Raw genomic sequence first — 27,328 nt, 5'->3', positions numbered from 1 at the left:
CTGGGGCGATGAGCTTCAGCAAAGAGTGGAAAAAGGTCACGTAGGGGAGCTTGCTGATGAGGACCAGAGACTGGAGGAGACACACACATGCATACATGATCAGATAAATGTCAGAAAGTTCACAAAAGCTCTCGGGATAAAGGCCAAAACACAACAGACGGGATCAGAAGGGCAAAACTGAAAACAGTGCCATCAATCAAACCTTTAGGACTTTCTTCCATGAGAAATTCACTGATGTGCTTTCAACTATGGTGCATGAAGTACATTAATGGTGATTTTCCCCATTTTTAAAGCTTGACAGCACAACTTACGCCTCAGACACACAGAATGTTTTTTTCTTTGTTCCAAGCATATCTATGGGAGGCACTTTTAAGTGCCCTATAATTTAAATAGTTGGCTAAGGTTTTTATAGATCTATTTCCTCTTTTCATTCTTTCAATTCAGCTCTTCAGTCTCATTTACATTTAAGCTGTCAAAGTAAATGTTGTTCTAGTGTTTGATCAATTTTATACATGTTCATATGCATGTACAGTGCTCAGCATAATTGAGTACAGCCCATTTTGAAAATGAATATTTTATTTATATTTTAATATATTTTAAGGTTTCTCTTAATTTTCCTGTTTATTAAGAAGTATTTAATATTTATTTTGGTGTAATAATTCTTGGACTGTGATCTTGTGATTTTTTTGTCATGTCTTTAATGGTTGTATGAGGATTCTTCTTAAAAAACATAGATGGTGTAGTGCAAGTGAATGATTTTGTAAGGTAAGAGTTTGAGCATCTATATGTATCTGTCGATTAGAGAATCTCAGAATAGCATTTTAAAAGTTGTTAATAAACTCTAAGGCCCAATCGCAATTTTATATTCCTAGCCCTATCCAGGGGCGGACTGGGAAAGTATTTTCCACCGGGCCAATGTTACAGTTATTTAGGCCATCAGGGGGGATGTGATCTAGAAAGTGAACGGGGAGTTAATGCTTCAGGTTCTCCCTATGGCCAGTCCACCCCTGCCCCTATCCCTTTAAAATGGGACAGCACTTCAACACCTGCACACGTCACCATGTCTTCACGATCTCTTGCTTCATATGAGATTGACGATCGAGACTGCTGACTTCAGTTGAGTTATTTTTTGGTATTTATCTTCAGGAAATCACTGAAGGCAACAATATCATGTTATTATAACGATCAAATGTGGCAATAAGATCGTAACTGTATTGTGCATTTACACAGTGGCCATATTCATCAATGTAAACACAATAAAACAACATTAACATTATAGCAGACTGTTATGACTGAAGTTTATTTATTTATTTATTTGAATTGTACTCTGTCTTTTTCTTTGTTCCGCCTTCTTGTTGTTTTTCTGTTGTCTCATAGGCTCCCATACCGGCGTGATCTTGAGTTCTGATTGGCTGCTGGTCTAGGAGGCATGTATAAAAAGGAGCTTCTGCCAGGGGTTCAGGAAGCTCATTTCTGCTGCATTCGGTGTTTGGAGTGGAGCTCCTGGGTTTCCCTCACCCCTCCGGCCGACGACCAAAAACCAATATTGTACTAATGTTCAGCATACGTTAAAATATTTTGAGAGTTTGAGCGTGTATGGGTGGCCTGCCTATTTATTTGATTACTTTTGACTATGTTTATGTTTAGGGAGTAAGGTTGGCTTTTTGTATTTCTCTTTAAATAGTAATCGGTAATTTAGTGCATTTACTTTATAGATTCTTTTGTTTGTTATTTTGGCCTGTGGTCACCCTGAAGAGATGCTCATTTACCGTATATTAACTACATTTTCCTATAATAAATCTATTCATATATACTCTCAACTGAGTGTGTGAGTTTGGTTGTCGACCGAAGGGAGTCTTTTTGCATTAAGTTTTTGTTTTGTTTGGGAAATCCACCACCCCAGCACATTTGTTTTCCTTCGTTTATTATTCCCATGTTGTTTCCCCTAGACTTGGGGCGTAATACAGACACAGCAAAAAGGTGATTCCCAGCCACTAGACTTTTCTGACTGGGCATTCAAGTGTCAGAATGTTGTGGGACTGCTGTACAGGAGTCTTTATTAGGGATTATAAATAGCAAAATTTAGCTGTTTTTATTTTAGCTTTTTTTTTTTAAAGCATGACGGTGAAACACGAACGTGGTTAGAAAGTATTAAACGTAAGTATGTGCTTGTTTGCTGTAAATACTCGTAATAATGACAAAAGAAATAGTACTTTGTGCATTTCCTTCTGTGTGCAGCCATGCTGCTGTTGTAGATGGTGTATTCTGGGAACTTTTCTTACCCCTTGGTTTCGAGTCTGGTCCTGAAAAAAATCAGTTTCAAGGTGTATCTAGCCCTTCCCCTTAGCCCTACGCCTTCAAGCTAATGAGAGTTGGGACACCCCTACCCTTCACTTGAATGTGCAAAAAGTGGGGTAAGTGAAGGGCTAAGGAGTAGAATTGGTATTGGGTCTAGGTTTTCTGAGGTATATTGTGTGGTTTGCATTGTTTTGTCTGTTTTTTGTACTATTGGGCCTAGTGTCTGGAATAAAAAGAATATATAATGGGACCCCCTTAAAAATGAGATCTTAAAGGGGACCTATTATTTGAACATCCTTTTTATAAGGGTTTAAACACAGTTGTGTGGCAGCAGAGTGTAAATATAACCAGCTTCTGCAGAATCACTTTGATTGACATTTTCCATTTGTACGTGTCATCAGAGGGGGAAAGCCCCGCCCACTAGTGATCTCTCCCTCATTAGCATAGGATGTTAGTCTAATTTCTGAATCTGCCACTATGCTGACACATAGGCGTTTAAAGCTCCGCCCTCTTTTGAAAAGAGCACAATCTCATTGGAATTTAAAGGGCCATGAAACCCCCTCGTTTCAGCAGGGTGTTTTCACACCTCTTCTTTGGAAAAAGTCAGAAAAGTGGGCGTGTCCAGCTCTGTTTAGGGGGGAGTGTCGGAGGAACTAAAGTGGGAGGGTGTGGGAGTGTCGATTTGGGCACGCGCGAGTTTCAGAGTCAAAATACACACACACACACACATATATACATACAGGAGAATGTGATGGTGTTTAACCTACATGGACATCTGTAGTCGAATTATTAGCCAAATTATTAAATGGTGGACTTTAACTGCAGTTTGGCTCTTTCATTCAGGGAATTCATTCATGCCCCTCGCGACACACGAGATATTTGATTCGAGGAGCTGCTCTAAGCGTGTATTTTTCATGCAATGTTTGATACCGCACGGCGAATGAGAGAAAAAAACCCTCTGCATTTCCCAGAAACTTAGATGCACACGGCAGGTAGTGTCAGAAAGCCGCGAGTGTTATTCCGGTCACTAAATGCGGTAAAAACCCTACACGAGGTTAAAGTTTGGTTGTAGTGCTAACGTGTTTACACTCTGTGCAATAGTTTGTTAGATACGAACAAACTGAATAAACAAAGAGCACTGGTCGCTCACTTACCAAATCTGTAGAGACAGGACAATCACCAGCAACTAGAGCCGCGTCTTTATGAAGAGAATACTACAAACGATTCCAGATCCCAGCGTTTGCAGATGAGAACAGCTCTCAGGTAAACAATAATCCTCCTTAGACACGTAAGTTATTGTTGTCGCGCGTCGCGTACACTGTTAATCCACACGTGAGTCTGAGCTCTCACAGAGAGAAAATGAAAACGAAACTTAACTGCAGCAAACTATAAAAGCAACACTTCACGCTTGTTTTGCCAACACAACGTGGCGTCTCTGTCCTGAAAACACGGTGATAGTAATGAATATTAATGAAGTTGCACAATAGAGTGCGCTGATTGGTTTGACCCAAGCCTTACTCATGCATTAATGCATCACACTGTAAGACGTAATAAGGCACACTCTGGCACAGACGTCCAGTCTGCACGCTGGAATACACGCTATTATGTCATGACCGTGACGCAGCTTCAAAAATTCGTTTCAAACAGGAAGTACGAATTTGCTTAAAATAACGCAAAAACAACCAATTTACACTTTTTAGTGAAATATAGCTGTCCTAATAGTGTTTTTAGCAGTGTGGGACACATATACGACTGTCAATAGCTCAAAAAATGTGTTTTGGTGTTTCGTGACCCTTTAAAGCGGCAGTAACCAAAACACCACAATTAGGATCAAAGCCTAAAAAGTTCAGCTTCAGAGAGTTACAAAACATTATTAGTGTGGTGTTTTGAGCGGACACTTCACACACACTCTAGAGACATCAGAGACTTATTTTACATCTTTAAAAAATAGCATAATAGGTCCCCTTTAAGGGATTTTCCTCTAAATGCTTGTATTGTATGAAAACAAAAGAACATCTTATTATGTTTCTTATGAGTCAGATAATATTACAGGTTTTAAATAACAAAATGAATTAGATCAAATTTAATTTTTCTCTTGATGACACAAACTCAATACAAATGAGTCGGGAGTGGTTAGAAAACTAAAGCAAGCAACATGGTTGTGTTAGTAAAGAAAACAAACGGGGTCGTGTCCGTTCATGTCACAAACCACAAAGTTTTATCAAAGCGCACTGAACCACCTCAAGAATTGCATAAGAAGCCGCAAGTCAGCAAATGTCATAATACCAGCGTCAAAGTGTTGAAATATTCACCGTCTTCAAAAATAACGAGAATTACGGCTCTTGAAAAGCTCCAGAACTCCCTGCTAATCTCCGCCTCTATTTTTAGGGTGTGAACAACATTGACTGGCTATCAGAATCACAGTCTGCTGCATGTAAAACTCAGAGACGCTTGCACCGTGTTGAGACTTGTTCAGTGTTGTGCTTGATCTTGGCTCACAGCACATTTCTGTTTTAGAGTAAAGATACTGAAGCATGGGAACCACGCTTAAGGCTAAATCCATGTAGGGTAGTGGAAAAACATTTAAGGGTTTTCTTGATTAAAATCACCAATCAACTGTGGTCAAATTACTGTAACACACCACTTGAGTAATACAGACTGATGATACATTTTCATAGTTAATAATATCAGTAACTTAACGCATTTTTAAACTTAATTTTTAATTGCAATACATTTATTATTAATGAAGTAAAAATATACAGTAGCATTAATGACATTTTCGCAAAATACATATTCCATAACACAGAAGTTATATGCACTTTAAAAACTCAGGTTACATTTGGGCTAAATGATATTGAAAAACATAATCCAGCAGTGTGTTAGTCCATATTTTACCCAAGTAAAAAAATAAGCTGAAATAGATAAATAAAAAAAGAAAAATATGATTTATTATTATTTTTAATTACATGTACATACATTATATATATATATATATATATATATATATATATATATATATATATATATATATATATATATATATATATATATATGTATGTATAAAAAAGGCGACATGGTGGCTTAGTGTTTAGCACTGTCACCTCACAGCAAGAAGGTCACTGGTTCAAGCCTCAGCTGGGCCAGTTGGCATTTCTGTGTGGAGTTTGCATGTTCTCCCCATCTTGGCGTGGGTTTCCTCCAGGTGCTCCGGTTTCCCCCAGTCTAAACGTATGTGCTGTAGGTGAATTGATGAACTAAACTGGTCAGTGTATGAGTGTGTGAATGTAGAGAGTGTATGGATGTTTCCCAGTACTGGGTTGCAGCTGGAAGGACATCCGCTGTGTAAAACATATGTTGGAATAGTTGGCTGTTCATTTCGCTGTTGCGACCCCAGATGAATAAAGGGACTAAGCTGAAAAGGACGAAAGAAGGACGAACGAAAGAAAGACAGATGAGAGAAATACGGAAGAAAGATGGACAAACGAAAGAAGGATAGAAGAAAGACAGACAAACGAACGAATGAAAAGAAAGACAAACTGAAAAGACAGACCTAAAAAGAAATACAGGCATAAAAAGAAAGACGACTGAAAAAAGAAGACAACAGAAATAAAGATGAACGAAAGGAAGAAAAACGAAAGAAAGAAAAAAGAACGAATGAGCAAGCGAATGAAAAACGAACAAAGAACGAAGGAAAGACGGACAAAAGAAAGACAGACAGACAAATGGACCAACATTTAAATGAATGTATTAATTTTTCATGAATTTTGATTTCCCAATGTTAGTATCACACAAATGAGGAGTGAAAAGAAAGAAAATCTACACTAATTACTCCTATAATGCATTTTTTTTGCATTTCATTTTAATTTGTTTTTATCTGTTTTTAATAATTTTTATTGTCTGCATTTTATGTTCCTAAACTTGTCTTTTTTATTACTGTTTATGTAAAGCACTTTGAATTGCCACTGTGTATGAAATGTGCTATATAAATAAACTTGCCTTGCCTTGCCTTGATTCAAGTCATCATTTCTAATCGCCTTAATGTGAACAGTGAACTTCATTATGCAATTTTTTTTATTTTTAAGAATTAACTTCTCCCATCCAAGATATGACTTTGTTCTTTTAAAAAGTCATTCAAGACGACCTTTAGATGACATAAAATCAGGGTCTTCCTTATTGATAAAAAAATAATAACATGCAAGTCAATTTAAAAGTGCAAAAAAAGCACATGCAGGCAGCACAAAATTAGTGAGGTCTTATAAAGTGAAATCACAGGCCTGTGCAAGGAATTATACATCTTTTAAAACAACACCTTTAGTTTATTCCACAGCCTCAATAAACATTCCAGTTGGTATGTACATAGTAATGCGGATGGTGAAGCATTAGGTGTCAAGCTAATCATTTTTATTGATTTTTTGGCTAAAATGCATTTTTGACCTTCTCTAAAGGTGGACAAGCATAAAACACCCTAATCTCCATCTGCATTTGTATTCATCACCATCCACTTGTGATGAGAATCATGAAAGCATTAGCTTTTGGGTGCGCAAAATGCTTAATCAGAGTTGTTTGTTGCACTGCATGTTACAACAAATGCCAAATAGCACCATACTCAATTAAAACGCTTTCATTAGATTCCAGGCTCATGGAGATGGAAAATTAGATTTTTCATACCTTCTGAAAGTAGCCCCGCTTGAGTGACTTGTCTCGCACCTGCCTGAAGTACACGTACCCATAATAATAGCCCTGATCTTTCTGTGGGAAACAGGAAAACGAGCACATCTACTATTAGAATCTGCTGTAGAATATTAGCAGCATTGTACAGGTCAAACACAGACATCATACAGACACATTCAACACTATCATATTATCATAGTTTATTTGAGATAGTTTACAAAATAGTAATAAATACAAAAATAATCAATTCAAATACAAAAATAATTAATATATAAATATAAAAGCTAAATTATTAACACTGCTGTAAAAAATAATTGTGACTCCAAAGTGATGTTCAACAGCCAAAGGATAATGAATGAATGAATGAATGTTGATGTTTAACCAATGACTGTAAAAAATATGGACGACGCGACAGCCCCTTTTGCCATTGAACGCCTTGAGGGCAAAACGCCAGCTTGACGGGCACAAACTGTCGCAAAAGACTGCTGAAATTGGAGCCAGACATGCGCAGAAGGACTTTCTGATGGAGCCAGAGGAGGAGCCGCGATAATGAGCGGAGTCGAGCTTCCAACCAAACGCTTTATGTAAAATCAACCACGCCCCCCGAACTTCTCACTCGACTGCCGGTGTCTGCACTATAACAAACGCTCACTGATGTAAATAGAAGCACTTACATTAAAAAAAACACAATAATATACGGTTTAAAAACGGTGTGATGTAAGCTGTTAAACTTTAATAAAAGCAATACATGCTGGACTGCAGAAATAAACGATCTTTTATACACTCTAGCCTGAACATGAGCACAAATAATATATTCTCTTATTGTTATATTTGTTGTTGGTATTTGTTATCTTCATAGGGGTAGAAATAACACTTGTAAAATATGAACAATAACATATAAACAACACATACATTTTTAGAAAGGTTTTTATTTTTAATTAGCCATCAACAGAACCCAAAATATAGCCTACACACCATAACGATTTACCATGCGGGAACAATCGTGCGTTTAGAAGATAAATACAGCAAGATTACTAAATATCAACAGGATATTTACACATCCCAACCCTGCAATTTGTCAATTTGTGCAAAAAAACTTTGCACTATTAATACAACGTCTATCTGCTGTAACATAGTATATTGTTTATTCATTTTCGCTTGAATTGTTTATTTATTTAATTTTTTTGCCTCCGTTTTCATTTGGTTTATTCGATGCCTTCATTATATCTGGCAACGAGGAATTTACATTCTTTTTAATGTTAGCTGGAGTGTTCAAATAAAACGCCAACAGTAAATGATGTAAATAAATAATATCTAACATTTACAGCTCTATTAGGTTATATAAGATTCGATTTCACGAACTTTATAATAATTTATAACAGCAAATTCAGTAGATCACTTAATAACATGCCAAAACTTAAAATGCAGAGACGTCCTATAAAGCAAGTTCAAATAACCTTACAGGAGATCAACGTGGAGATTATTATTTAAACACAAAGAGAATTACTGCTAACGATCTCCTGTATACCCCGTACTTAAATGGGTTTATTTTATTGTGCAGTTTTATTGTCATTTTCGTATTTATTATTATTATTATTTAATACTTGTGCAATCGATACAGGTTTATTGTTATTTATTTTGTCCTTTATTTAAATAATTGCTATGTATGCTGTTTGCATCTTTATTCAAAGGTTAAACTCAGTGATACACTTTGCGTTCACATAGTAGCATGCGTTTGTTGTTATATCAACAAAAATGGTTGTAATAACGTTAACAAATGTGAGGGTTTTATATAATGAAGATTCAATCGCGCCAGCTCCGGGCATCAGCGCATAACCTAGTCGCGGCGTCGCGGGCTGATTCCGGCTCGCATGCGGCAGCGCCTGCTCGCTCGGCCGCCGCATCTGGCTCAATTGACTCAGGCTGGAATCGGGCAGTGAGTCCAGGCATCCGGAGTAGGTCCAGCAGAGGTAGTCAGTCTGAGGGGTAAGTCTCCGGCAGGCAAGAACTGGCCCCAGTGTATTTTGCTATCTGGGTGGCTAGGCGTGTATTAGCAAACTAATAAAGCCCGAAAAAAGCTCTGACCTTAGCAAATAAACAGTGTTCCACCAGATCATGTATGTCAGAAACTGTAGTTTACTGCTGAACTCATTTTGTCATAGTAAAATATCACAGAAATCGAGTAATAACATTTCAGTCTCCTGCCGAAGCTCAGACGCCGCGCTTTGAGAAACTGTCAATCACCGCTGTCAAACACGATGACACGCCCAGCATTAAATTACTGCTAAAAACAAACTGTTTACAAAAATGAAGATCTGCACCTATTTCAGCACAATAATCAGTGCCTTAATCGACCAGAACCATCTTTCGGGACATTTTACTGCAAGTGTAATTAATTTTTTTATTTGGGCTCAAGTCTCCTTCATTAACACGGAGGAGGCGGGCTTTATGACTTGTACTGCAGCCAGCCCCCAGGGGGCGATCTAACGGCCGAGACCTTCACTCAAACGCAGGCTTGCGGCACACTTGTGTTTAACACTGACCTTTAAAGACACCGGCGCATCCCGGTCGAAGTGTTCGAGGAAACATCCGAGTGACGACTTCCTGCCTGCGGCCTGCCGGAAACGGAAGCAGAACTGTGTGTCCCCGAGACAACCTGCGCACACACACGCACACATGCACAAACACACAAAAAGTTATGTTTATCTGCATGTTTTACTACACAGAATAAACTTGCATGCACTGATTCAAGGACAGCTTGTGTTTTTACCCTAAATAAATCTGACTTATTAACTTAACCCTTAAAGACCGAGACAGCCGCCCGCGGCTAAAAATAAGTATTGCTCTTAAATGTTTAATAACTTTTGATCCGCTGATCCGATTCATACAATTCAAAGATTGGCATAAAGAAGAGAATCTTAGCTTTCCAGTGCTGTATCACATAACATTCGCGGACTTTCAGAGGCTCCGGAATCAGTGCGGTTACGTCATCAAAATTTGACAACGCTGATTTGACAAAGAAACGCTCGTCACTGTGTCTCAGGACAAACCAGACATGATACATTGATGCATTGACCCTCCTCCATGCCCAGATTGGTTCAAACTCGCTATATCACAACCAATAAGCATAGGTTTCGCTTTTGTTTCTGGACCAACAAGCTTTTTGAACAACACGGAATGAGAAATAGCCATACATTTATGCGCGGCTAAATAAAACGCAAAAAAAAAAAGTTTTGCATGAAATAATTCTCATACTAAGTACTTTTGCATGCACAGCAGCACAGAAACATGACAAAACAGTGACACAGCAAAGACGAACTGCTGCTCTTGCTGTTTTCAAAAGACGCAAATGAAGGTGCAGCTGTTTATCTGCATTGCAGACAACCATAATCAAATCCATATCCACAGACAACCATATCCATGCTGGCACATAAAACCTAAGGATGTTCCATATTGAATCTAGTTTAGTTATATAACTATTTATAGTATAGTAAATATTTATATCTATTTTTTACTGAGGATTTGCACCATGTTTATTTGGACTTTATTTGGACTTTGACACATTATTTATTATTTTCTTATTTTTTTATTTGTTCATTGTAAGTGGTGTTGTTTATAGTAACTGAAAATATATTATTTGGAAAAAGTGAAATTTGCTCCACTGTTCTGTTATTTTGTAACATTTTTTTTTCTGTTTAGTTCATTTTTTCCCCCATTGAAAAACGCCTTGGAATAACATTGAAATAAATTGCTATAACTTGCTCAGGGAATGGTGGATGTAGACAAAATTTATTTTGGAAGTATAAAACATCATAGCATGTATTTCTAAAGAAAGAAAAACAAACTTCATAAGGTTTTGTTTGTAACAACTAGAAAATGCCACTTTTTTAAAAATCGTTTCTGGAAAATTCTGGAATATTTTCTGTCTGTTCATATGTTTTTGGACCAAAAAATTTTTTAGACTGGACCTTTAAATGATACAGATTGAAACTTCAGGTTCTCCTGTTTAAAATGATATATGACACTTGAGGCTGACTGCTAAAATAAAAATAAAACTGCTTTTAAAAAAAATAATAATATAGGCCCATTAGGTGCCCACAAAATACCTCTAGGTCTTTAAGGGTTAAACCAAAATATTTAGGCTGTAAAAATCTGGTGTTCCGCATAATCTCAAATGAAGGCCAGCCTGGTGCCTTAAAGTGCAAATAACATATTGTAAAATGCACTAAAGCAGTGAATTTGACTTGCATTCCAATATATTATTTTACTATTAAGAAGATAATATTTTTAATAAAAAATAAATAATAATAATAATAAATTAAATAACTTATAAAATTAAATACAATAATTATAAACAAAATAAATATAAAAATATAAAAACACAGAAAATTAAATAACATAAAATAAATTAAAAACATATATAAATATATAAATGTAACAATAATAAAAAATAAATTTAATAAATCAATAAAATAAATTAATACAATTAATTATATTATTTATATTATTTATAAAAAGAAAAACAATATAAAAACACAAAATAATATAAATAATATTAAATAAATACATGGAAAAATATCAAAATATATAAATGAAACAATATTTAAAAAAAATAAAATGTATAAAATTTTATTTAATATTTTTAAAAAGAAAAACAATATAAAACAAAATAAAATAAAAATAAATTAATTTTAAAATAATATAAAACAATTAGTTTAAAAAAATAAATGAAAAAATCAAAAAACAATAATAAATAAATTAAACAAATCAATCAAATAATTTTAAATTAAAGGTAATATTTATAAAAGAAAAAAACAATATAAAAACAAAAACAAAACTATATATATATATATATACACATATAAAACAAATAAATGAAAAAATTATTTAAAACAATAAATATTAAAAAATATATTAAATAAATAATTACTAAATAAATGAATAATAAATAAAGAATGAAAAAATAAATAATAAATAAGTATATAAATAATAATTAAATAAATAAATAATTCATACATAATCAATAAATAATTAATAATAAACTAATTAATGAGTAAAGATGTAAACAACTAAATAAATTAAATTAATAATTAATTAAAATAGATTAAAAATGAATAAATAAATCATAAATAAATAATCAATAAACAAGTAAATAAATAAATAAAATCATTAAATAAATAATAAATAACACATCATAAATAAATAATAATAAAATAATTAATGAGTAATCAAGTAAATTAATAGATTAAATAAATAATTAAAATTGTTAAACGAATAATTTATAATACATTAAAAATAATAAATAAAAATAAAATTATTAAATAGTAAATAAGTAAATTAAGTAATTAAATAATTCAAATAGTTAAATAAATAATTAAAAAATTATACATAAATTGATAATAAATAAATAGTATATACAGACCTGAAAATGTCATTCACAAATACATAACGGCAGATGCAACATCCTAAAGTTAAGTAACCATTTGGCCATTATTCCATAACCATCATATCATCTGATCTGACTCCTACATAACTTGAAGACTCTTGAATGGAGCGCACGGTTCAGATTAGGACACTCATGTTTACGCATTTTCTTCTATTTTGGTCTTTTCTGCATACAGTGATGTGTGTGGGCCACAGGGAACAAGGAAGGTGGTTTATGCGAGTATGAAACCGGATTACTGGCTCTATCTACAGGCCATGACTGATGGATTACCTCATCCTCTCAGTTAACCCTTTACTAGTCTATTAAAAGCAGCGTTTACACAACGTTTACAGGCTAATCCTGCTGAATGCACGTCTGAAAGGCAATAACAGACAAATTCACATGCTTGTTACAACCCTGATATAGAATACAATTTAATTTTAAAAAAATGGAAAGATGAGAATAAATAGTTTGATCAATATATTGCTGGAAAAAATGAAGAGACCACTTAAAAATGATTGATTTCTTTAGATTTAAGACTATAATTGATGCCTCATTTGGATTGGAAATATTATAATATATGTTTTATTTTACTAGAAGATAGACAACAAAATCTTCTCAATTCTAAGGAGATAACATTTTCCAGAGTCAGAATTAAAAATTTTAAGTTATTGTGATTTACATTTCTCAAATGTGGAAGAACAGTTAGTGGGGGGAAAAAAGGTATAACTCCAATTCATCAGATCACTTTAAACCACTGAAGACCTAATCATAGTTTTAATATTAACCTGAAGTTTCTGATACTGTATTAAGCATTTCTTTCAAGTTTATTATTATTATTATTGTTATTATTATTTAAAAACAGAAAATACTGTATATGAACAATGTACAATACATAGACCTTCATACTTTACAGGCAATAACAATCATTTATTAAAACATAATACAATTAAATACAACAATAAATACATAAAATGCAGATATAGATCATAGATAAATATTCATTCATTCATTCATTCATTTTCTTTTCGGCTGAGTCCCTTTATTAATCTGGGGTCAGCACAGTGGAATAAACCACCAACTTATCTAGCATATGTTTTATACAGCGGATGCCCTTCCGGAAACCCACGCGAAGGCAGGGAGAACATGCAAACTCCACACATAAACGCCAACTGAGCCGAGGCTCGAACCAGCGACCCAGCGACCTTCTTGCTGTGAGGCGACAGCACTACCTACTGCGCCCCTGCCTTGTTGTCATATAATATAATATAATATAATATAATATAATATAATATAATATAATATAATATAATATAATATAATATAATATAATATAATATAATATAACATAATATAATATAATATAATATAATATAGTATAACATAATATAATATAATATAACATAATATAATATAATATAGTATAATATAATATAATATAGTATAATATAATATAGTATAATATAATACAATATAATATAGTATAATATAATATAATAAACTATAATATAATATAGTATAATATAATATAGTATAATATAATATAATATAATATAATATAATATAATATAATATAATATAATATAATATAGTTTTAGTATAATATAATATAATATAATATAATATAATATAGTATAATATAATATAATATAATATAATATAATATAATATAATATAATATAATATAATATAATATAATATAATATAATATAATATAATATAATATGACCTTTACATTAATTCTTTCATTTTTCCTTCAGCTAAGTCCTTTATTTATCAGGGGTGGCCCCAGTAGAATGAACAGACAACAATAAATCTCTAAATGACTATATTTTAAAATTAGAAACAATTGTTTTCAGACTAATAGCAATGTAGCAAATAATCCTTCTATAGAATATAGCAAATATTAAAATTGTACTATAAAACATGCAAAGTAAAGTTTTTATACTATAAAATGAGAACTTTCAAGTGGTCTATTTAATTATAGCATCACACACACACAGAATGTATTAAATTAGTAAAATCATTTAATTTCAACTTAATCTATTTGATATTGATATTTTATTATGAAATTAATTGTCCAGTAATCATTTTTTCAGGTCCTGGAAATTACTTTAACAAAAACACTGATTGGTTTTTCCAACTCAAAATATATTTGAAAGTGTAACTTGTTCTGATCATTTTTTGTAGATGCACAACACAGTCTTGAGTCATCAGTATGAGTTACTGACAGGCTGCTGCATTACTGAACAATGTGTAATAATGTCACAACACACACACACACACACACAAACACATATTCACATCGGTTTGGGAGGCAAGAAGCGTGTTTCCACAGCAACCAGCATGCTATTCTAATGGCATGAGCAGATCGCTTCACCCACAGCATGCGACAAGAGGATGCAAAACACACTGCAGAAACTTCCATATGCCCAGCCTGACCCACAGAGACTGAAGTCATTCAAGACTGGAGTCGGAGATCAAAGGGATTTACAAAACAACACAATGGCCAATCACTGCAACAATGAATCATGCATTGAGAACTGGATGTCCTCTAGTTAAACAGCAAGAGCTACAAGTCAGATTGGGTTTGATGAGTATACTACACATTTTACAACATGTGTCAGTAGACAAAACATTTACACACACTACCTGACAAAAGTCTTGTCGCCTATCTCCGTTTTAGAAACAGAAAATATTAACTTGACTTCTAGCTGATCATTTGGTATCTGAAGTGGCTTATATGAAGAGTCAAAGGCCTCTAGATGACGCTTATTTTATCAAAATTAAATAGGATCATGTCTTGATTTTGAATGATTTCATTAGCACAGTATAAGGTCAGACTCTGCTTAGACAAAAGTCTCGTCACTGAACAGAAATAATGTTCAGTATAGAATATAAAGTCCTGCTGCAGTGGAGACAGAATGAATATTGTGTCTGACTACATCATGAGCTTGGAGGACTGCATCCATACATCTCTGCACTGACTCAAATCACTGATTAATAAAGTCATCTGGAATGGTGAAGAAAGCGTTCTTGTATAATTCTTTGGATTCATCTTCAATGCCTGCTCTTCATCTTACTCCGGACATGCTTAATAATGTTCATGTCTGGTGACTGGGCTGGCTTTGGTAGCTTTGATATGGAGGCTGAAGTATGAGGAGGAGCGCTATCCTGCTGGAGAATTGTCCCTCTCCTGTGGTTTGTAATGTAATGGGCAGCACAAATGTCTTGATACCTCAGGCTGTTGGTGTTACAGATCTTTCGCACACCCCCATACTGAATGCAGCCCCAAACCATGATTTTTCCTTCACCAAACTTGACTGATTTCTATGAGAATCTTGGGTCCATGTGGGTTCCAGTAGGTCTTCTGCAGTATTTGTGATGATTGGGATGCAGATCAACTGATGATTCATCAGAGAAATCCACCTTCTGACACTTTTCCACATGATCAACTAGAAGTCAAGTTATTATTTGTTGCTCTTACAACTAGGATCAACCACAAGACATTGGTCAGGTAGTGTATATAGACAGTGTTCAGCATAATTAAGTACACCCCATTTTTAAAATGAATATTTTTTATCAATTTCTTATTAAATATACAGCTGAAGTCAGAATTATAAGCCATCCTTATTTTTTTTTTCTTTTTTAAATATTTCCCAAATTATGTTTAACAGAGCAAGGAAATTTTCACAGTACGTCTGATAATATTTTTTCTTCTGGAGAAAGTCTTATTTGTTATATTTCAGCTAGAATAAAAGCAGTTTTAAATTTTTTAAACACCATTTAAAGGTAAAAATTATTATTAAATTATTATTTTAGCCACCAAACTTTTATAGAAATAGAAAGATATTAAAAGATAAAATACAAACTACAAAAACTTTAAATGTTGTTTCTCTTGATTTCTGGAAATTATTTTGCTATTTCTGCAGAGAATTTTGTAAAAAAAAATCTGTGGATTTATGCAGAATGATTTTAGGAGTATCATAATTAAAAAACTTGATATATGAAATAATAAGTAATACATTTTTAAATTTGATGCTTACAATGCAAATTCAACTAGATCTACTTATTTGGTCTCTCATATAAAATATCGACTTAAAGACAGAACATATTACTATACAAACTGTATTGTAAATAAATCTCATGAACATTTTAATATTACTGTCATTATATCACAATAACATTAGTGAAATGAATTAAAAACTCATTAAATATAAATTTTCACAAGTACATGCATAGACTTAATGATTGGCTAAATATCAGCGGAAATCTGCAGATTTCAGTGCGCGCAGATTCTGTGTGGGCCTACTGATGGGTCACTAATAAGCAGGGCTTTCCCCCTCTGAGAATGTCAATCAGTGTTTCTGCAGACTGTTTTTATCAAGTCTGATTACAAACAACTGAATTAACTCATTTTTACCATCAGATGCTGCTTATATTCACACACAACTGACACAAAACTGTCTTTAAACCCCTTATTAAAGTCATTTTTGCATAATAGGTCCCCTTTAAATGTTACTCATCCAATAAGATTTCTAAAACTATAACCATCTACAATAAAACCTTTTACTAGTTTGCAAAATATGATACACGTTTACGCTGTCAACAAGACATGCTACATCCTGCGAGACAGTGTACTATATTGTACGAGAGCTGAAGCATGTAGTAGAATGATGGGATAGGATGTCTGCTCATACATCAGGATCTCTAGTTTCAGAAAGACGAGAACAGGATCAATATCACACCAGGAGACTCACTGCAGTGAACGCCACAAACGCACACATCCAGAATAAAACCGGCTGTGTGTTTACAAAGCCTTTAACAGGACTGTGCTGTAATCTTCAAATCCTGTACCTCCTCGTTTGCACCTCATCGCTATTAATAACACAAGTTACAAACTAGATTCACACACAGAGCTGAGTTGCTGTTTTTAACAAAGCTGATATTGACTGCTCCATTTAAATTAATGACAAATGCTGGATAGTTTTGCTTGGGAAGTGTTTAACATAAAATCCTAGCTGTGGTCCAGCAGACTAAGTATATAAAGCTTTTTAAAGAATACCTTCTTCAGTTTTATTTATTTTACACACAGCGCTCAGCATAAATGACCCCCCTTTAGAGGTCAGCAGGGAGCGCTAACCTGCAGTCTGTGTGTCCTAATGCCCCAGTATAGTGAAGGGGACACTATACTGTCAGTGAGCGCAGTCTTTCTGATGAGACGTTAAACCGAGGTCCTGACTCTCTGTGGTCATTAAAAATCCCATTGCACTTCTCATAAAAAGAAACCCTGGTGTCCTGGCCAAATTCCCTCGATCAGCCCTTACCCATCATGGCCAACCAATTATCACCATCCTCTGAATTGGCCGTATCACTGTCTCTCCACTCCTTCAATAGGTGTGTGGTGAGCGCACTGCAGTTGTGAAGCACTTTGAGTGTATGGCCATACATAATAATATAAATACACATTACATTACATTTTGAGAATCAATATTTTTATCCATTTCTTTTTATTATCCAGACAATATATTTAAGGTCATTCTTTATATTTAGGTTTTATTTAAAAGTTATATCCATTAAAATAAGAGTTTAGCCATTGAACATCTTTAGGAATAGAAATAGAATGCATTTAAATTCAAACAAGTTATTGCAAAACTAAATTTACAAGCAACAAAGTTTTCAAAAAATTCATATTTTTCAAGTTTCTCTTGATTTTTCCTGTTTATTAAAATTATATTTCATATTTTCTCAAATATATTCATTTTGGTGTACCAATTTTTGGACTCTGATCTTCAGTGTTTTTGTTAAATTAGTGTCAGTTTTGTCTTTGCTACTGACTTACCTAATATATGTGCACAAATAAATCATTGTAAAGCATACTAAAGGAAATATGAATGTAAAAGAGAGATATGTGAGGGATAAACTCATCTAAACTGAGCACTGCAATCTATAGTGTGAAACAATGCAATATTTCCTGAGTACCTTGCTTCAAACATGGGTGAGACGTCCTTTTTAGATGCCTACATTAAATAAAATTAAAATTAATATTGACAAAAAGGATTTTAAAGCATATTAAATGCATGAGACTACTTGCATGTTTCAAATAACTATTGTGAAATACAATGTAAAAAGCATGGGTATAAAAAAATATGTTTTATTTATATTCAGCCTAATGATGTCTTTATCTCAGTATAAAACATTTAACTTGTAATGAACTGTAATTATTATTATTATTACAATAGATATTACAAAACTATATTATATTTGAAATAACAAAAACCTCGTGGACAAATGGATTACTGGATAAATACTTTTTTCTCAGGATCTAGAAATGAAAGCCTTTATTATTATAAATCAACTGTATCAGTTTTGAGACATGCAACCACCAATATATAAATATTTATTAAAGTATTGGTCATTTGCATGCCTTAACATTGATTATGCAAGAAAATAAATATTTAACATTTTATTTGCACAGAAGAATATTTTTAAATACGTTTTGAATAATTGTTTTTAATTTTCAAGTATTTTGTAATTATGCATTAGGGCATTTTCTGCAACAATTCAATCTCAGTATTGCCATGTAGGAAAATAAATATATTATAATATTTTTACAATACATAAAATAAAATTATGTAAAAAAAATCAATAAATAAATAAACCTAAAACTCTTTTAATAGTTTTTATTTTATTTTTATTATTATTTATTTATTATAATATTATTTTTTATTATTTTTGTATATATTTATTTTATGTTTTACTATCAAAGATGGTGAAATAATATATATTCTTTAAATAAAATAAATGAGGAAAGTGCCTTTTAAAAACTCCTAGCAAGCGGCTAGGATGTTAATGATATCTCAACCAAAGGTCAAAAGTGTGATTCATTAATATGCATCTTTTCCATTATTAATAGCAACCAGAGCTGAATATTTACTGTTACGAATCAACTACTAATATGAAATCACAATACTGTCCTTCTCAGTGAGTGACGGTCCATTAATATCTACAATACAAAGGAGTCAGATAGTACTCCACAACCCACACTGTGAGCTGCTTTCTGAATATGCATGCAGTGTTGCTGGAGAGAGAATGTCGAGCTCTCATCCCACACACATTAGCGAACACACACGGGTCATAGTACTCACTCAGATGAATTACAGTCCTTTAGATCAAACCATAACCGCTGGAAACACAGGTCACACACTAGAACTGAACTGCTTAATCACAACACAGACACTCTGAGCGCAGATAAAACTCAATACAGTGCGGAAAAAGATGTCAGGTTTTAGAAATGCATTTAAATTCTGATAATTAAGGAAGCAAAGATATTTGTATTCAGTATTATCATGATAATGATAACTTTTTAATACATTATGCAGCCCTAAAACCAGTCAAGAAAGAGTCAAAAAACATGAGGACTGCATAATGTATTGGAAAAATTTTTATTACAGGGATAAAACTGCAAGAATTAGCTGCCTTAAATAATTTTGTTGAATCAAATTAACTTCTTATTTTCACATCAACCAACTTGACTTAAAATATTAAGTTAAAGTTTTTATAACTTAAAAAAAAAAAGATTGAAACCCAATTAAGTTATTGAAATAAGTTAAAGCACCATAAAAGCGGAAAAAAGAAATATTGAACTGTACTGGACTGGAGAGACTAACTTATATCAAAAGCAAGCAGAAGGACTTTGACTATCTTTGGGAACCATGTATGAATACTATAAATTGTGTGTTTGTAAACATGTTTTTATTTAATTTTTATTGTTATTTTTTTATTATTATATTATTTTTATGTCATATATATAATTTAATTATTATAATTGTTTAAAGTATTTATTTATTTATTTTTTACCTATTTGAATGTGTATATGTATATATATATATATATATATATATATATATATATATATATATATATATATATAAAGAACGGTGTAGATATGTGCTGTGTAGGCTGCATTGTTGTCTGTATGCCTAGTTGATGGGGTGAAAAAGGAAAAAAAAAATCAATAAACATATTGGAAAAAAAAGTAACATAAAAGCATTTGTTGTTGTGACTTTTTGTCATTTTTAAAGGGTATTTGCAATATCTGTACTGCAGAGATACATTTATTCCGACAAACTCCATTTACTTTCTGTGCCAAGCATTTGTGCATTGCATGATAGTTTGTTTATTAAAGTTTAACCAATCAGATGGGACTTTACCATCTTTATCCTAGCCTTTATCCCTGATACAGGTAGGTGCTGTTCTGCTATTAGTTAGAGCTGCACAAAGGTGAACCTAGAGCTAAAATAAATACTACTGACTGGAGAAAAGAGAGGAAATTGGGTATATGCACACAGTCTTTTAAATTCAGTCCGCCAGCCTCAGGGCTTCTGGTTAATTGTCATCCCATTCAAAAATTGCCATACAACTAGCTATCTTCACTGCCTGGCTGAGATACAATATAAAATAGGTATCAGACCAAACAACAAGCACTGCATTAAATTATATGTTTCTGAGCCATGTCTTTAAAATAGGAAATTCATTTTACCCCAGTATTTTCAATGGAATTTCTGCGCTGGCCTGCAGCTAATGTAATTGAATATATCTGAATGACATTATAACGTTGATGGTGTAAAAGCAACCTTTTGAAATTAAAAATAGTCACATAAAGCTTTCACCAGAAGTTCATCATTGGCTGAAAAACACTAGCTGTGCATATAGCCCATTGACAACAGCCAATAAGAATCTGAGGGCATACTCACACTATGTACAGTTGCCTTGAACCAGGCCAAAGCACACTTGTCCCCCCTTCCGCCTCCCCTGACTGCTCGCACTCACATTACATTCGGGCCTGGGCACGCTTACGTCACCGATGATGCGCTGTTCAGTATGCGCTTTTGCTTCAGCACAGTGGAGATTTCTTACTGTTATTTCGTTTAAGTCGTTTGACTTGCAATGACATGAACAGAAAGAATGATTAATAAATCCATATCAAACAGTCCCTTAAAAGTCACGTCTCGCTTTCAGTTTTAGGCTTAGGCACGTTTTGCACTCACACACAAGCATACAGCGCCAAAGCTCAAGTTAACAGCGCTCAGGCACACTTCTTCCAACCAGGCCAGGGCCGGCCAAGTGAACCGTACCTGAGCCCGATTCAGAGCACTCACACTTCTCAAAAGATCCGGGAAACGGGCCTGGGCACGGTTCAGATGGCATACTGTGAGTAGGCCCTAAATATCTGCGGAGGTTTTCCACATTTCCTGCTGTTTTAAACTCTGCACGTTAACATTTTTTTGCCCGAATTAATTTAGTTAAATCAGGAAATATCTATTATACGTTACATAAATAAAAATAACATTTCTCTAGGTGAAATGTTACATTGCAAGAAATATTGTTATCATAATATTCAACAAGCACAACACATATTACATTTTTCCCACCATTGTGCAGCTCTAATTGGTTGCAATCTGTTATGAGTTTCTTTTTTTCTGTTGAGCACAAAAGAAGATATTTTAAAGAATGTTGGAAACCGGTAACCATTGACAATCATGGTAGTAAAAAAAATACGCTGGAGGTCAATGGCTAATGGTTTTCCACATTCTTCAAAATATCTGCTTATGTATTTAACAAAAAAAGAAATCTCTAAAGGTTTGAAACAAGTGAATTTTGAATAAATGATGACAGAATTTTAATATTACCTCCAGTATCGAATATAAAGACGCTTACTGATCAGTGTTCATATCTGTCAACCACAAAGTTCTGACATTATAGGTGAATAAACTTCCTTTCAATTAGAGTTTACCTTTAACAGTGTGATCTAACTCTGAACTTTTCACAGCCAAAATAAATAAATAAATACAAATTTAAGCTCACGTTTGTGTTCGCATCAACAGCTGACAACATATGTGCATCATATCATCATTTACAACAGATAGAGGAAGAACCATTAAAAGCCTTTATAATTTTACCTGAATTGGAGTCTGGAAATGACAAGTAGCATATACTTGTTTTCTGAAATGAAGGAAACATTATTACACTCAATAACTAAACACTTGAATTCATAGTTTAATCATGTTTATATAAAACAACACCATAATATAAATAATCTCTTTTTACCTCTTTCTCTGTGAGTTTGGAGTGGTGTGGATAAATCACCTGCAAGAACAAGAACAACATGGAAAATGTAAGAATACTATTTATTAAATGCACATGCCAGTCACTGCTACTTGAATGATTTCTGTAGGTTTAATAGTCAACTTTAAGACTTTAAGACCATTATGAATGAAATTTAAGACCAATACCACAATGTTGGTCTCATTTGCAGTCATAATACAACTAATTATATTAGAATCAGGAACAAATATATACATTAAAGCACTGTTAATGCATTAAAATTAGTATTAGAGATAGAATTAAGCTGACATAGAATAAAATACTTAAGTAAATATAATATTTTAAGGCCGCTATATTTAAACTTCAGACTTATTTAGATTTAAGACCCTGTGGAAACCCTGTGCTTAGTAACTCAGCGTGATTAGACTAATGTGTTTAGAGGCAACACTAAGCACTATTTACAGTTGGCTTTACCTTGCAAACATTAGCTTTACCATAGTAAACCGCAAGTTACATCATGATGACACAAATATACTGAAGCCGAATGTTTCAGATGTACTGAAATCTTCCAGACAATATTGATTACTACATTAAAAACTGCTGTACTAGAAAACTGCACTTACACCAAACTGTAGCATCAAAATATATATACATATGCATCTATTCGGTGTAGATGGGCTTAAAATAACATAAATATAATTAGCAAAAATCAGTCCAATGCGCTAGAAAATTTTGGAAAAATATTAAAAAGCCTTTATTGACATGGCTATTCCTTAAAACTGAGATTTTTTTCTTATTTTTCGAGTGCCTTGAACTGATTTTTGCAAATTACATATTTCTTAAGCATATCTACACTGAATAGAGGAGAACATATGTTTATATGAGCTGATGCTACAGTTTGGTGTAAGTGCAGTTTTATAGTACAGCAGTTTTTAAGTTGCAATCAATATTGTCTGGAAGCTTTCAGTACATCTGAAACAATTGTGCTTTAGAATATTTGAGCTCCCATGATCGCAGTTTTAAGGAATAGCCATGTCACTCAAGGTTTTTTAATATTTTTTCACATTTTTCGAGTGCCTTGGACTGATTTGTGCTGTTTATTCTGATGAACCCCTTACCTAAAGATCACCGACACATTATTTAAGCTACCCGTGAGCACTTTTTGTTTGATTTTGGATTCATATTTACATAATTGTTTTATTAATTAAAAGATACACATGAATAATTATGGTTGTTTTATAGGGCTGAACAATATTTTTTTGAGCATCGATATGGCAATGTTTGTATCCGCAATAGCAACGTGACTGGATTAGATTATTTATATAAGATTAAAAGAAAGATATTATTAAATATTATTGTAGAAAATTATCTATACAATGACGACTATATTATTTTATGCTTGATTGTTCAATTTCTGTATTTGAATACTGTTAGACCTCCTGTTAGAAAACAACACAGCACTATTTATTTAACTTTTATTTTTGCTCTATTGTATTTATATGCATATAATTGTATATATTTTATGCCAATTCCTGCACAGAATAATACTTGATCTCACCTATATAAATTCATAAAATCTTTCCAAAAAGAGATATTTTATTTATATATATATATTTATATATATATATATATATATATATATATATATATATATATATATATATATATATATATATATATATATATATATATATATATCCAAGCAAAACAAAATATTGCAATGTCAGATTTTTCCAATATTATGCAGATTGAGGTAAAGTTGATTTTATCTTCGCACATTCGTTCAGTGACAACTTTTTACATGCTCCCCATATTGTTTACCAAGATACTTTGAATATTCGGTCTGTAATCACATGCAAGTATGACTTTAAAACAACATTAGCACTATTTAATCGGCAGTGAGCAATGCTGTACTTCGATAGTCATTTGCTGCTAATATGATTTCACCTTTTAGTCTACTTTTCTGATATTATGTTATTAAGGAGAATGAATGTGTGAATATACAACGAATTGTACCTCAATATCGTGCAGCACTAATCGTTTATATACAATACTTTTTGATGACTCAACTGTTCTGTTAGCAACTGAAACTAGCAGGTTTCCCATTGACTTCAATACAGCTAGCCAGCTAAGTCAAGGATGACAACCGAACACAAAGGAGTTAAAGGACTGAGTAAAAAAGCCCAATGTACCCCAACAGCTCGTCCGAGCACCAGATCGTGCATTTCTAATGTTTTATACAATACTTTTTGATGACTCAACTGTTTGTGTTAGCAACTGACGCTAGCAGGTTTCCCATGGACTTCCACACAGTTATCCGGCTAGCAGGCTAAGCCAAAGATAACAACCAAACAGAAAAGAGACTCAGTACAAAAAGACTGCTTTACCTCCACAGCTTGTCCGAGCTCCAGATCGAAGCCGACCACGCAGATGCAATGTAGCCAGGAGGAGAAACGATCCCAAGGTAAAAGTAACGGCTCGGGCTCGGGGTCCCCCACTGCTGGAGGCCCGTCGATAGGCATTTCCTCTGCCGGGGAGACTCTCAGGGTGTCTTCCGGCTCCTCGAGCTGTTCTTCCAGTCCCTCGGACCCCTGAAAGGCCATGGTGACACCTTCAGTTCGGTCCAAGAGAATTCGGGCTCGGTTTGTTGATGAAAGCTGGAGGAACTTGTGCTGTAAATACAAACACGTCCAGGATGAAAGAGGCGGGGCTTGCGTGGAGCGCGTCGCAACGTCATAAGTGAGGATTTGAGCGGGAGCGCGCACGCAACCACAGAGATGTTTGTATTGGCATTTTGTATCATGCGAAACCAAAATGTACCTTTGGGTTTTAAAATCTGCAAATATAGTATTGTAGCTTCATCAAAGGTACAAATCTGATCCATGAAGGCACCACTACAGTGACAAGACACTCTGTACCTTAACAGTGTCAAATGTGCTCCTTCAAGAACTACTTAAAGGCATTTTTCTTTATCCAAAATGTGTTGATTTATTTTCAGTAAATATAAAACATCAAATAAATTTTTTAAGCAATGCTTTTTTAAGTTACTTTATGTGTAAATACACCTTTTTTCATTTACAATAAAGAATAAAAAATACTTAAACATCATTCAAAAGATCTATTTTTTGCTAAATATTTCACAGCACTTTTCACAAAAATGTTACAGAAACTCATTCTCCCATGTACAATGTAAAACTTTTTTCTCCAATTTTCACTCAACACCTTTGTAAACACTTAAAAGTTCATTTAATTTACTTAATTTCAAAATAGAAATAGAGTATTGTAATGAGATATGCACAATGTTTGATTAGTTTACTAAAATGTCAGCATGAACACTTCACATTTGCAGGACTTTTGCCAGCTCAGGTGTGTAGTGAAAAGCAAACGCCACAAGGTGCAGATATCAATAATGAAACTGTGTTTATCAGAAAATGCTCTCCAAATGTTTATTAAAAATGCCTTAAATGTTTAGTTTACAATACCTATAGTTTTGTTTTACCAGTTGTTTTGTATTATAGAACTTAATAATTAATGTTTATGAGTTTTTTAAACATTTGCTTTTAAATGATGATTCATGTTTTAATATAAAAAATTATTCATTAAATCACTTTGCCTTTCCAGCCATACTTATTTTCATAGATATTGTAATAAAGAAGGAGCTGTTTAACTCTTATGTACCTTTTTGTATGAGAACAAGTGTGTATATTCATTTCAAATGTACCATAAAAGGTACAGAACAGTATCATAAAGAGCTCTTTACCACCATGTACCTTTTTTCTGAGAGTGTATAATAAAACATACGATTACTCTGCTTCTCAGAATTTATTTATACAGAACTGTTGAAATTATGTACAGTATTTAAGGCAAGTGTATTATTCATTCATTTTCTTGTCGGCTTAGTCCCTTTATTAATCCGGGGTCGCCACAGTGGAATGAACCGCCAACTTATCCAGCAAGTTTTTACGCAGCGCATGCCCTTCCAGCGGCAACCCATCTCTGGGAAACATTCACAAACACATTCACACACACACACTCATACACTACGGACAATTTAGCCTACCCAATTCACCTGTACCGCATGTGTTTTGACTGTGGGGGCAACCGGAGCACCCAGAGGAAACCCACGCGAAGGCAGGGAGAACATGCAAACTCCACACAGAAACGCCAAGCCGAGGTTCGAACCAGCGACCTTCTAGCTGTGAGGCAACAGCACTACCTACTGCGCCACTAAAAGATAATATATCTACTAAAAGACAAGATTACTTTACAAACTGTATTGTTAATAAATCAAATTAACACCTTCATATTAGTCAATACCATTACTAAAAGTAAATTAAAAACTGAATAAATATAAATGTACAAACATTTACACAAGTAAATAAATAAACTCTATGATGGGCTAAAAATCTGCGGAAGTCGGCAGATTTCTGTGTGCGCAGATTCCAAGTGGGCCTAATAAAAAAATGCACCACCAAGCTGAATACCTTCAATTTGTGTAATTGAGGAATTCATGTTACAGTGAAGTTGCATAATTATGTCTAATTTAATTTACTTAATCCAATACAATATATATTTTAGGTCAAATACAGTTTGATTAAGGCCTGTTTAGTATTGGTTGTTTATTTCTGTGGCACGCTTGCATGGTGACTCCCTGTTGTCTCCAATCAAATTAACATAGCAGGGACTAGTTAATATTGCGGTCTAATATATGGACATTTAACATATAATGTCCCAGGTGCATCATTGAGCCACATTATTGTTTTCATAGGTTTTCCAACAGTGATCACTTAATTACTTCATATGGGTCACATAAGAGACAAAACAATT

General features: G+C 33.5%; 1 protein-coding gene across 3 annotated transcripts in view; it reads right to left on the bottom strand.

Annotated features, from left to right (window-relative positions):
* dennd6a (DENN/MADD domain containing 6A) overlaps positions 1-25,223 on the bottom strand; it is a 41,371-nt gene extending 16,148 nt beyond the window's left edge. The window contains 6 exon segments of one of the 3 annotated variants that reach the window (NM_001430830.1): positions 1-70; positions 6,967-7,047; positions 9,513-9,625; positions 22,357-22,399; positions 22,505-22,543; positions 24,889-25,219. The exon segment at positions 1-70 is cut by the window's left edge and continues 36 nt beyond it. In NM_001430830.1, the coding sequence (NP_001417759.1) occupies positions 1-70; positions 6,967-7,047; positions 9,513-9,625; positions 22,357-22,399; positions 22,505-22,543; positions 24,889-25,104 (562 nt within the window). In that variant the 5' untranslated portion in view covers positions 25,105-25,219. 3 annotated transcript variants of the gene reach the window in all.
* Positions 25,224-27,328: the final 2,105 nt, after the last annotated feature.

Source organism: Danio rerio, chromosome 11 (genome assembly GCF_049306965.1).
Source record: "Danio rerio strain Tuebingen ecotype United States chromosome 11, GRCz12tu, whole genome shotgun sequence".
NCBI lineage: Eukaryota > Metazoa > Chordata > Actinopteri > Cypriniformes > Danionidae > Danio > Danio rerio.
This window is presented reverse-complemented; position numbering and strand designations above follow the sequence as displayed.